This window comes from Eublepharis macularius, chromosome 3, assembly GCF_028583425.1.
Source record: "Eublepharis macularius isolate TG4126 chromosome 3, MPM_Emac_v1.0, whole genome shotgun sequence".
In the NCBI taxonomy this organism is placed as follows: Eukaryota; Metazoa; Chordata; class Lepidosauria; order Squamata; family Eublepharidae; genus Eublepharis; species Eublepharis macularius.
In genome coordinates, this window is record NC_072792.1 from 85,756,265 (window position 1) to 85,769,916 (window position 13,652).

A 13,652-nucleotide genomic window follows, 5' to 3' on the forward strand; every position below is an offset into this window, starting at 1 on the left:
TAACAGTTCGTTGTTCAATAAAACACAGTCTCATCAATGCGGAGCTTTATAATTTTGCTTTATAATTTTGCAGAAGGAGTGTGGTAGTAACTGCTTGTTTACTTCATAGACAGAAATCTGTCAAAAAACTTAGTTCTTTTTTGTGGTGTCTGCAGGCTTACACTCAGGTAACATACAGAACCTTCTAGAGCTAAAGGTTTAGTGTGATGAAACCTTTCTGTCAAGGAAGTGCTGCATAGTGTATATCCCTTGAGGTGATAGTACAGATGCCCTCCCACTCAGTTTTCTTTTAACTACTGTGGTAGCAGCATCATTAAAACATAGCAATCTGCCACAAGCCTCACTTTGACATGAAAAAAAATCTTTGTTAGAATTATCAATTGATAAAGTTATATTAAAATATTGAAAAGAGAGATTATTTTGTTCGCCAAAGTTAAGCCTGTAGGTGATAGGATTTTAAACAATTAGTTTTACTACACATACTCTGTGTATGTGAATGTTTTCCTTACCGTAAGCCTCTGGCACAAGGTGGGCTAGAAATCTAAATATTTATCCATAGCAGTAATGATATGTTAATGACAATATATCTCTGTTTTCAGGCTTCAAAGTATATCCCTGATATCTGTGTTATTAGAGCAGTACAAAAAATCGTTTGGGCTTCAGGATGTGGATCAGTACAGCTGGTTTTCTCCTCAAATGAGGATATTAGTAAAATTTATGAAAAGGTAAAAATCAACGTTTTTTTCTTAAATGATTTTGATCAGGAAAACAGTATTAAGAAAATTATGCTTAAAGTGGCCTTTTTACATATTGTAGATAACTTGGTTTTCATTCAATACCTTGCTGAATCTTAATCTTGGTATATTTTACTTGCTAAGTGTAACTTGAGGAGCGCTGTGGTGCAAATAGGTAAGCTGCAGTATTGCAGCCCAAGCGCTGCTCACAACCTAAGTTCAATCCTGGCGGAAGCTGGGTTCAAATAGCTGGCTCAAGATTGACTCAGCCTTCCTTCCTTCCAAGGTTGGTAAAATGAGTACCTAGTTTCCTGGAGGTAAAGTGTAGATGACTGGGGAAGGCAATGGCAAACCACCCCATAACAAAAAGTCTGCCAAGAAAACGTCGTGATGCGACGTTCCCCCACGGGTCAGTAATGACTCGGTGCTTGCACAGGGGACAACCTTTACCTTTAAGTATAACTTAGTCTGTGGTAATCTCAGATTCTTTTACAGTCTCAGTGTAGAATTAAAGCTTCTTTCCTGGCCACTGAAGGTGAATTACTCAGTTCTAAGTTTTCCTTGAATTTAACAATGATTTTATAGAGAGATGCGTAAACAACACGGAACAGTCCTTGAATGCACCTTAGATCTATGGATTGGATGTTAGTGGCATTTGCTTACAATTATAAGGTTGGACAGTAGGTTTAAACAATCAGTATTCTCAGTTGACCATATAACAAAGTGATTGAATTTATATCATAATTTTGCTGGTGACAGAAGATGTCCCACCGCTTCCACAAAACTGTACAGAACTACTAATACTCCTTACCTAATATATTACATAAATAATTATGGTGGAATATTATGAAAGATAGGTGGAACTGTGTGATGTTTTCATGTATATTAAGCTTAAGTTTAAGCTTAAATTGATTATGTAGCTGTGTTATCGTGTAGCCATGATAGCAGCTGTAGTTATTGTCAAAACCCTAATGCCTGAATCTGTGATCAGCTGTTCTTGTGTCTCGGATAGTTGATGCTCTGACATCATCTCCTGATATGTGAATGTAAGGGTTTGCTAATTAGGCCACTACTCTAGTTATGGAGAGATCATAGCTCATGAATGCCCAAGTTGTGAGCATTAAGTTAAAAATCTTGTAAAGGCCTGTTCAAACTTACAATTGATTTTGGACTTTGATTTCAAGTTTGTGCACATCCTTCCGCATACGAATTCCCCTACCATCCTCCAGTTTCAATGTTATACGAGAATTTAATTATCATTTTAAGCTATTTGGGTGATTACCTCATATTATAGCCAAATCTGGGAGTACTAGGCAGGGGGAATTTATTTGTGGGTATGTACAATCCTACAGCTGCTTCCAGTTCTTAAAACCAGTTGCAGCTAAAAAGATAAACCTGTAACTTTCAGCTGTAGTATGTATTCTTGGTATTGACTTGTATTTGAAGGGAATTTACAGTCATTTATGGTTCTCATAACCATTTTATATTCTGTTTTTTTATGATTGATTTTATAGACAAATGCAGGCAATGAACCAGATGCAGAAGATGAACAAGTTTGCTGTGAAGCACTTGAAGCGATGACTCTTTGTTTTGCTTTGATTCCAACAGCATTGGATGCACTTAGTAAAGAAAAAGCATGGCAAACATTTATCATCGACTTACTACTGCACTGTCACAGCAAGTAAGTAATTTTTACTCTTGTATCTCATTAGCTTTGCTGACTTAGCAAAGAGCATGTTAGTCACAAGTGATTGTAGATGCCCCATATAGGCAGCAGATGGAAGAACACCTGGGTTGTGACTTCTTTTGTGGTTGTTAGCCTAGATTGTATTGACTACTACCATGTGTTTCCTGTTGCGAGTGGCTGCCAAAATACATTTTGTAGCAACTATAAATGTTATCAAGACGATATGCCTTTCTGCATATGAGAACACTCTTAATTTTATGTTCATGAGTTGCATTACCCCAACTTGGCATGCTACTCAGACAGCACATCATGGTAGAAAGTGAAGAATTTCAGTGGAGAATGACTGCAGTTACTCGTACTTGGGGGAAGAAAGTTCATTATTAAACAGACATCTCCAGAGTGTTGCTTCAGTACTTAACTAGCTTTCAGTTAGCAGAAAATGGTTATTGATATTCTTTGTGGTGATACTGCCTTAAATGGAGAATGCGGATTGTGGCATAATCTCTTGACAAGTCTTGCTCCTTTCTAGTTTCGGTGTTACTAAAACTGCATACTTAAACTTCCTGAAGTCATTGATTCTTGCTGCATTGTAAGGAAGATTTTTCTTAGCAATTAAAAAAATATCAATATGGCACCAGTTCAGATAGTGTCAGTGTGAAATACAAATTAGTTCTATAGATATGTTGCTTCCCTCTTCCATTAGCAGAACTCTGCTGATGAAAAAGGTTGGGGGGGGAGCAATCTTGCCCCCTGCATTCTCCCAGTCTGTGTGGCTTTTTGATCATGAGTGTCCCATGACCCTAGGAATCAACTTTATAGGGGAGAAGAGGAATTGCTGAGGGGGAGGGTGATGTGGCAAAATCTGCACTCCAGCTGCTGTTGGATCACGGGATCCAAGCCAGTGTTCTCTGCCTAGAACCTCTAAGGTTAGAAAGTAAGCTTATAATATATACATATTCTGATAATTTTATTTGGATGTGTAAACAGATCAATATTCGGTATATTTTATATGTTTATATGCTTCCCCTGCCAAAAATATTTCTAGAAATCTTTTTTTAATACTTCACATACCCCTTTTTGAGGATTTTTGTCTGCTGAAAACTGAAGCCGGTTAAATGAAGCAGTTTAAATAGAAGTATTGGTTTTCTCACAATTTCATTTCTGTAAATCAAGATGACTGAACATTGTAATGACTTCTGAATAATTGCTTTTAAACGTTTCTCTTTATACAGTATATAGTTATTTTGCTGACATACTGTTAATAGAATGTTAAATGTTTATGGTTAAATTTTTTCAGAGCTGTTCGTCAGATGGCACAGGAGCAGTTCTTTTTAATGGCTACAAGATGTTGTATGGGACAGAGACCACTTCTTTTCTTTATAACCCTGTTGTTTACTGTACTAGGGGTAAGGAGTTTAAAATTTGCCTGTTTATGCTCATAGATCCAGAGTTGGCTGTGTTAGTCTGTAATCACAAAATACTAAAGAGTCAAGTAGCGCCTTTAAGACTAACCAACTTTATTGTAGCATAAGCTTTTAAGAACCACAGTTCTCTTTGTCAGATACATCTGACGAATAAAACTGTGGTTCTCAAAAGCATATGCTACAATAAAATTGGTTAGTCTTAAAGGTGCTACTGGCCTGTTCATGCTGTGTACGAAATTTCTGATACAAGAATCTTTATTTTATTCTCCATACTCATAGATCATTCTTCCAGTAATTCAGTAAGTTGGATCCTACAGAAAACCATGTGGAAGAAATTCAGATCTCTTCCACCTTGCCCTTCAACTCGTGTGCCCTGAAAATAACTCCACTTTGGATCACAGGACTATTGTAAACAAAATGCTCTATAGCTTGGGATGTTGCGGTGAGGAGGAGAGACTAGGATGACATTTCTCCTTGTTCCTCGTCCCCCTCCCCAAAAGCTGGAAGCTGTTTCCCCCAATTTTCCCCTTCTCATTCGCAAACATTTTTTTGGCAGTTTTTTCAGTTGGTGGTTTAAAGTGATGGTATACTATATATTTGAAAGGAACATACTCCTTAACATTTTTTTTATATATCTGATTAACTGTGCTTCCATGGGAAAAATTAATTGGGTGAACGATCTGTGAAGGGGGTTTAGTGCATCCATCTCCTTGAAAAGGATTTACTTTAATTGAGTTGCTGTATTAATTTTTTTCCACTCATTGGAACTGAAACTCTTTTCTAAATTTGCCATGTGTTCCTAAAAATCACTAATTGTTGACTGACTATAGGATTGTGGATCTTTATAAAATATCAGGTAGCTACTTGCATACAGCTGCACTGATGGAGTTTAGTTAATATGGTAAGCATAGCCTTGAAGGATAGTTTACACAAATAAGTAAGAATTTCAGCCTCTGTGTATACAAAAACTTCAGAATTTTTTGCCAGCCTCTTTTGCTAATATATTACTTATATATTAGATAAGCAGTTGTCATCTGATTACAGATTATGTTTGAATTCAGAGGATCTCTTTTGCACTTAAGGGTTTTACCACTGATACCCTTCCATTGTGCTGTTCCCTGAATTGTGCATGGTAAAGCGTCCTTTAAGCTTTGCAGTGGAGCCCTTGAACCTGTATTAGGGTTGCCAACCTCCAAGTTGTGGCTAGAGATCTCCTACAATTACAGCTGATCTCCAGGCCACAGAGATCACTACCCCTGGAAAAAATGGCTGCTTTGGATGGTAAACTTTATGGCGTTACGCCCTGCTGAGGTTCCTCTCCTTCCCAAATCCCACCTTCTCCAGGCTTCAGGAATTTCTCAGCCTAGAGCTGACAACCTTTATCTGTATACATAGAAAAGAGCAAGAGTCCAGTAGCCCCTATAAGACTAACAAAATTTGTGGTAGGGTGTGAGCTTTCGTGAGCTCATGAAAGCTGTGACTCATAATATCTGAAGAAGTTAGCTGTGATTCACGAAAGCTCATACCCTACCACAAATTATGTTAGTATTATAGGCGCTACTGGATTTTTGTTCTTTTCTACTGCTACAGATAAACATGGCTACCCATCTTGACTTATCTCTATAGATTTGTTAATCTCTTTAAATATCCCACATTTATATAAGAGCTTCTGGGTTCTTGTAGAAATCTGCTGTGTCGCACCTATTTACGAAAATGCTTTTCAAAATTGCATTCAAGTTATTTCTTTTTCAGAGTACTGCAAGAGAGCGTGCTAAACATTCAGGGGATTACTTTACTCTATTGAGACATCTTCTTAATTATGCATACAATAGTAATATCAATGTGCCCAATGCTGAAGTTCTGCTTAATAATGAAATTGACTGGCTTAAAAGAATTAGGGTAAGTTTTGTATCAGTGAGTATAAACTAAATTATTTTTTAAAAATTACTCAGTCGAGAATTGTTAATTCCTATAATTCACAGGGGGTGTTTTTCTTTTTTTATATTGTTAGGATGAAGTGAAAAGAACTGGAGAAACTGGTGTAGAAGAGACAATCTTAGAAGGTCACCTTGGAGTAACAAAAGAATTACTGGCATTCCAGACTCCTGAAAAAAAATACCATATTGGTTGTGAAAAGGGAGGTGCCAATCTCATTAAAGTAAGTAATTGTTAAAAGGGGAAAAAAATCAGTAGCAAGGTGAGAATAAACTAATAAAAATCCCTATGTATTTTGGTGATGTAGTGGTTAAAGTGTCAGACTAGGATCTGGTCTACCCAGGTTCAAATCCAAGGGTGACCTTGGACCAATCACATACTCTAGCCTACCTCAGGATTGTTGTGAGGATAAAATGGAGAAGAGGAGAACAATGAGAGTTGCTTTGGCTCCTTATTGGGGTGAAAGATGAAGTCAATAAATAAACATCCACACAGAGCTCAGCAGAAGCTTAAAGTATAGTATTTTCATTTTTACACAAATATTCTAGGGCAACAGAAAAATTTGTATATGTAGGAGTTTATATCAGTATTCATAATTATTAACCACATTTTACAAAGAAAAGAGACATCAAAATTAGCAGTGGTGCATTGTATAACAATATGAAATTAAGTATTTTTTCCCATTCTTAATTTTTAGAAGAGTTTAAATGAAAAAATATTAGTTGAACATCAATATTTTATAATTTAGGTTAAGAATCACATAGTTTCCTATTGAAGCTGTTCAGAATAAATTATGCTTACATTATAAAAACATTGTATTGTCATGGTGGAGCAAGGATTGCAGAGCCTGGGCTGATTTATATTAAATGATATGGAGTGAGTGGTCCCTCTTTTTCTTCAGTAAGATGGTGACAGATCTTCTCATTAGGGATGTGTGATTCGGGGTTCCGATTTGGGAAAAATACTCGAATTGGACCCGATTCACAAAGATTCGGAATTTCTGAAATGGCCTCAGCATGCCGGGTCCATTTCGGAATCCCCAGATCAAAGATTCCCGAAGCTATTTGTATAGCTTTGGGAAACTTCGGGTCAAGGAGTTTAAATGTCTGTTTCCATTCCGCTGCGCAGCAGTACGGAAAGGGGCATTTAAACCCCTGAATCAGCTGCTCGTCAGGGGCTTCCCCGATGAGCCAGAGCCACTGGGCTTACCGCACCCGATGTGAGAGGGGCGAGGGAATCTCCCCACCCCTCTTGTAACGGATGCAGCAGAGGGACGGGAGAATTTCCCCACCCCCCTCGCACCGGGTGCAGCAGCCTGGCGGCGCCCGCTCTACTGATGCAAGAGGGACGGGGGAGATTCTCTCGCCCCTCTTGCATCAAGTGAATGGTGGGGAAGTAGGCTTAAGTCTGCACCCCGCCGACAGGCACTCGTTCATGCGCTGCTGACGGGGCCAGGGAGTTCCCACTGGGTGAAGTGGGTGAAGGCGGCGGCAGGGATGTAGGCTTAAGCCTGCAGCCCGCTGCCGGGCGCTCCGTTCACCCGCTGAGGATGGGGACAGGGAGTTCCCTGGCCCCGTCAGCAGCGGGGGAAGGCAGCACCGCTGACCAAATGTCAAGGAGGTGGAGAGATTCCCCGTCTCCCTGGCATCGGGTGAAGTGGAGGCAGCAGTAGGGGGAGGGGGCTAATTTAAACTGGCCACCCTGCTCACTGACCTAATGCCAGGGAGATAGGGAATTCCCCCTCCTCGGGTTCAGAGGAAGCAGTGGGACAGGGAAGCTTCGAAGTGCTCCGAATCTTTTCGGAGCATTTCGAAGCTGGCCCAAGAAGCAATTTCCAAAGCGGCTTGCTGTTTTGGAAATTGCTTCTTTCTGACTCTTTTTCCTGCTTCGTAAATTACGAAGCGGCAAAACTGAATCTTTTTTTGCTGCACACCCCTACTTCTCATAGCTCACATTCTTGTTAGGATAGTATTGTGGGGAAGTAACCTGATGGCAGCAGCTGCTTTAGTAAAGATATGCAAGGTAGAGAGTTGTAGAGGGCTCCTCTGTATCTTTTCCCCTAGAACATGTCATTGAAGACGCTTCCACTAGTAGTGAACTAGACCATTGAGTTGTTTCCTGGCTCTATCACAGCTGTCTATCTCAGTGTTAACTTGGACTTGTGCAGTGTGAACATGTACTTGGCGTCTTCTGTGTATGTTGAGGAGAATCATGGCTTTCCTTCTTGATAACTTACCCCACCCCATCATGCTTGATAAAGGTCTGAGAATGTTTGTAGTGGAGAACAATTTTCTATGTAGACTTTCTAAATGAGTAATTTGATTTTTTCTTTCCTTGTTTTTTAGGAGCTAATAGATGATTTCATCTTTCCAGCTTCTAATGTTTACTTACAGTACATGAGAAATGGAGAGTTGCCCGCTGAGCAGGCCATACCAGTCTGTAGTTCGCCAGCTACTATTAATGCTGGATTTGAGCTATTAGTAGCTCTAGCAGTGGGCTGTGTCCGAAACCTCAAACAAATAGTAGATACTTTGACTGAAATGTATTATATAGGCACTGCGATAACTAGTACGTACTATTTCACATTCTTTATATACTGTGTAATTTAAAGTATGCAAATATGTATTAAACTCTTGTTATATTATCAAATTAAACATTTGATATTTCCCCAAATTGCTTGTCTAAAAATATTTCCAGTCTATCTGTCTTTAAGGTGATTGCTAGATCACTGTATTCACTGTAATTAGTAAGAAGAATCCAGAATCCACAGAAAATGAATTTCTGGGATTCTTGCATATGCACCCAGCCTTTCTGGTAAGTTTCTTACTCTACCTTCAAGGTTATTTCAGTGAGTCCCAACTGTCTGGAAGAACTCTTTTAGAGACATGAGAGGCTCTAGTAAGAAAGGGTTCTCAGAAGTTGCAAGTCATAGGCATATTCCCTTGTAGAGGGGTGGAGGAAACTCTACCCACAACTCTTCAGCTTCTACCTCATGTCTTTACAGGGACAGTTTTATAATAGTAAATTTTCAAATCTAGTATGAGTTGAAGTGATATTCAAAGAAGTGATCAGTACATGCTTCTAGGAAGGGAATGTGTATTACTCAGTTCCCAGGAGCTTCGTTGTAGACTTCACTTCAGGTATATTTAAAATATTCATGTGTGTAAATACACCAACATCCATGGAATTGCCGCACTGATCAGTGGAACTGTTGTCAAAATAAAACTTGTTCAGGACCAGAGTGATATACAACCTTGCATAACCTAATGGCAGTTCAGAAGTATGTTGTTTGTGTTGATTTTCTCATACATCTGGTTTCTTCTAGCTTGTGAAGCACTTACAGAATGGGAATACCTGCCACCTGTTGGACCACGACCACCAAAGGGATTTGTAGGCCTAAAAAATGCTGGTGCCACATGTTACATGAATTCTGTCATTCAACAATTGTACATGATTCCTGCTATCAGGAATGGTATCCTTGCAATTGAGGGCACGGGCAGTGATGTAGATGATGATATGTCTGGAGATGAGAAGCAAGACAATGAGGTAATAATGCATTTGGCTTTCCCAGCTTTGTATTATTTATAGTTCACCTTTCCCACTGAGACTCAAGGCAAATTGCATAATGTGAATCAATAAAATTAGTTGCTGGAACATACAATGACAATGCAATAGGGCATGGATTACAGAAAATTGAATACACCCAGAGATCTGATATGGAGATGAAGCATAGTATAAGTGAATAGCAAAGAATAAACAATTAGACATGGCAAATTAAATAATGCAGAAACTACTCAATGGATACACAATAGTATAGTCCACAGTTCCTGTTCCTTAATCTAAACATCTGTCTGATCAAAACACAATCCAGTAGTGGAAGAACTTACAAACAGTGAAATCATGGATTCATTTCATAGGTCCTTCCTATATTCAGGTGTAGACCCAGGCATATGAGGTGTTAAGTTTGAAGGGAGGAGATTCCTTCAGGATACTACAAACTGGAGAAGGGCAGCTGTCTACTTTGCTCAGTCCTTTCTTCCATGTATTTTGAAGAGAGAAGCAATGACAGTGTTATATAATGGTTGAAGTTATGGACTAGGATCTGGGAGACTGAGGTTCAAATCCCCACTCTGCTGAGGAAGCTTGCTAAGTCACCTTAGGATAGCCATACACATCAAGCCTGATTTACCTCACACTCATCAGGTTGTTGTGTGAATAAATTGGGAAACAATGCAAACAAAGCAATGGAGAACAAAGCAGAATAATGTAAACTGCTTTTGATTCCCATTGGGGAGAAAGGTGGGGTATAAATGAAATAAATCAATAAATACATAGCATATGTCTACTTCTGCAGTGATGTAGAGAGCTCTGAATCATCTACACACACTGTCACCATTTTTATCTTGTTGACTATATTGTATGGCACAGTGTCATAATATAGGTGGAGCTTACTGAGAAAAGTGACGAAATTTGTTATCTGTTTTGGTACAAATGTTGTATCTTAGAGATCTTGGGCTATACACAATATTACAGTGTAATTTCTCAGTGGACTAGGTGATCCACTGAGGTTGAAATAAGTTATTATGCTAGTTATTTGAACTTGTTTCCTTAAGCAAACCATGCACCTGCATTTCCTCTTAAGCCTGCAGAAGAGTTACTTGGTTTGATTGAACAGGGATAAGGTCTTTCTAGATTTCTTTGTTTTTGTGGTTTTTACACTTGCCTGAATGAGTGATAAATTCTAAATTTCTTTCATTTAAAGAGCACTACTGACTCCCGGGATGAAGTATTTGGCTACCCACACCAGTATGATGACAAACCTACATTAAGTAAAACAGAAGACAGAAAAGAATACAATATAGGTGTTTTAAGGCATCTTCAGGTCATCTTTGGTCACTTGGCAGCATCTAGGTTACAGTACTATGTGCCAAGAGGATTTTGGAAGCAGTTCAGGTAAATGAGGAATTACCTATGTAAAGCTATGTTCGAAATGTTGCACTATTTTTATTTATTTAAAACAGTAGAAACTAGTATGGAAAAGAATGAAATGCAAGAGAATATAAACTGTATTCTTAAAATTTATTTTCCTAACTATGTCAAAGCAATATGAAGAAACTTGAAAAAATAAATGGACTGCTATTTTTAGATGAAGGTTTAGAATCCATGGTATGTGAACCGAAATGTTAAGTTACATATTTTATTGGATAGGTAACATAGACGAGGTTTGCTAGACAATTGTAATATGCAGCTCTGCTTACAGGATATGCATCGGGTGATGTTGGAATGTATCCTAACTAGAGATGGGCACGAGCCAGGAAAATTGCAATTCATGGTTTGTCTCTTCATGAACCACGAACCTACGCTAACTTGTCTGGTTCATGAACTGGTTCACTGGTTCATCACGTCACTTCTGGAGGCCCCCTTGACAGTCAGAGATGCCAAACTCACAGGGAATCTTCAGCAGGCTCTCCTCCAGCTACCCTCCAAGTTTGGCGAAGATTGGATTTCAGATGCCCAAGTTACAGACCCCCATTGTGGGTGCCCCCAGGAAAGTTCCATTAGATATAATGGGAGCCACAAATGCCAATTGACTTGCTTTGGCTCTGTTGAAATACATTGCAGCACCAAAAAGTTGCAAAGAAGACATGGGATGGAGTTAGAGAATCTTCCTCTGAGAATGGAATGATGGCCCCCAGAGTGGAATGACGGCTCCTGGGAGCAAAAAACCTACTTTGGGGCTGGAATGGGGACAGAAGTTCTCTTTGAGGGGACAGTCAAGGAGATGTTCTTGGGGTGACAGGAATATTCTTTGAAAGGACAGTACGACAGAGACAGTCTATGAAAGGAGGTTTATCTTGGGGGGAAGGAGTAAATGTTCTTTGGGGAGACAGGAATATTCTTGTACAGGAAAGGACAGAGGCAATCCATGAGGGAAGGTCAATCCTGTGGGGAAAATAGGCTTGCCAGCCTCCAGGTAATGGCTGAAGATCTCCCTGAATTACAACTTATCTCCAGGTGACAGAGATCATGTCCCTGGGAGAAAATGGCTGCTTTGGAAAATGTACTCTAAGTAGGCTTGCCAGCATCCAGGTGGTGGCTGGAGATATCCCAGAATTACAACTGATCTCCAGGCCATAGAGACCAGTTTCCCTGGAGACAATGGCTGCTTTGGAGGGTGGACTCCATGGCATTATATCCCACTGTGGTCCCTCCCTTCCCGAAATCCTGTCCTCTCCATGTTCCACCCCTCAAATCTCCAGGAATTTCCCAACCTGGAGCTGACAACCTTAACTCCATGGCATTATACCTTGCTGAAGTCCCTCTCCTCACCAAACCCCGCCCTCCCCAAGCTCTTCCCCCCCCCATCTCCAGGAATTTCCCAACTTAGAGCTGGCAACCCTATGGGAGGGGCACTCAAAATAATAATAAAAGACTCCTCAGAGGAGTAACCCGCTACACTTAGCACCTGAGCCTGGCTGTGGAACAGAAGCAAGTGCTTCAGAGTCCTGAAGCACCAGAATGTCAAGCACAAGCTTCAAATAGCTCCCTCTGTGACTTCAAATCCAACAGCAGTTGCTCGCTGTCTAACTGCCTTCTGGAAACTGAAACCACTCGCCTGAGAACTGGGGGTTATGCTCCTTCTGCTGTCATAGAGCAGAATGAGAGCTCTCTGGTTCACAGCCAGAGCTATCTATCAAGCTTTAGAGGGCTGCCATTGATGTTCCCAGGCATACAGAAGGTCTGCAGAAGTCCACCCCCCCTCATTGCCTAGGAAATAGATTGATTGGCTCCAGGCTGTTTGCAGTGATGAACTGAAAAATGAACCAAATGAACAGCCTTAAAAATCATAGCAGTTTGTTGCAGTTTGTCAGAAATGCAGTCTGACGAACTGCTGGTTCACAAACCACAAACCGGCCCAGTTCATGATGAACTTTGGCTCGTATTTCGGTTCGTGCCCATCCCTAATTCTAACACTCTACTCATCTAAGTTGGAGAAACTTCTGACTTTGCTCAGTAGAGTAGAAGGATACATTTTTGTCTAAACTACTTTTATTTTACCGCACTTCCTTTATATCTGGTTTTATTATTAGATAATCTTTTCAATTCTAGACTCTGGGGTGAACCTGTAAATCTGCGTGAACAGCATGATGCTTTAGAATTCTTTAATTCCTTGGTGGATAGTCTAGATGAAGCTTTAAAAGCCTTGGGTCACCCAGCAATGTTAAGTAAAGTTTTGGGAGGATCCTTTGCTGATCAGAAGATCTGTCAAGGCTGCCCCCATAGGTAAGTGTTGCATCGCCTAAGGGTGTATCATATGTTTATTTCTCATCTCTTAAACTCAAGGTCTGTTAAACTTACTAGGTGTCTGCTAGGAAGAGGATGTGTTCTTCCTCTGTATGGGAATAATTGGAGATCACTTAACGTTGGCTCATAGTGGCAGATTCCCTTGTGCATAAACAGTCTCATAAGTAGTCTCCAGTTATACAAAGAAAGAGCACATCTGTGACCATGTGAGCTAAGTTAGCATAAATCAGGCAGTGTCTTTCCTTGCCATCAACATCTAAAGTGAGCTCCGTCTCATGAAAGCTCTCGCTGGAACAAATTTTATCTAAGGTGCCACTGCACCTCTGTTTTATCTTAATATATAGAGATAGCCAAGATGATTTCCATAGGTACAGGAGCTGGGGAAAGTGCTGCTGCAGTTGCCCAGCAGTACAGGGCCAGTTAATACAAATTTTTCTTAATGCAAACATGGTGGCAATGGAAAGTGCTGTCAAGTTGTAACTAACTTATGGAGACCCCTGCTGGGATTTTCTAGGTAAAAAGACTAACAAAGGTGGTTTGTTACACCTAGGGAATGGGGAAGGGACA

The 13,652-nt window shown here is 40.0% G+C and overlaps 1 protein-coding gene across 1 annotated transcript in view; it reads left to right on the top strand.

Moving 5' to 3' along the window:
- The window catches only part of USP9X (ubiquitin specific peptidase 9 X-linked), a 141,649-nt gene that overhangs the window by 86,340 nt on the left and 41,657 nt on the right, over positions 1-13,652 (top strand). The window contains exons 25-33 of the mRNA XM_054973413.1: positions 600-725; positions 2,249-2,415; positions 3,719-3,827; positions 5,598-5,744; positions 5,857-6,003; positions 8,126-8,348; positions 9,106-9,326; positions 10,543-10,733; positions 12,891-13,064. Coding sequence (XP_054829388.1) covers positions 600-725; positions 2,249-2,415; positions 3,719-3,827; positions 5,598-5,744; positions 5,857-6,003; positions 8,126-8,348; positions 9,106-9,326; positions 10,543-10,733; positions 12,891-13,064 — 1,505 coding nt within the window. The remainder of the gene's footprint in view (positions 1-599; positions 726-2,248; positions 2,416-3,718; positions 3,828-5,597; positions 5,745-5,856; positions 6,004-8,125; positions 8,349-9,105; positions 9,327-10,542; positions 10,734-12,890; positions 13,065-13,652) is intronic.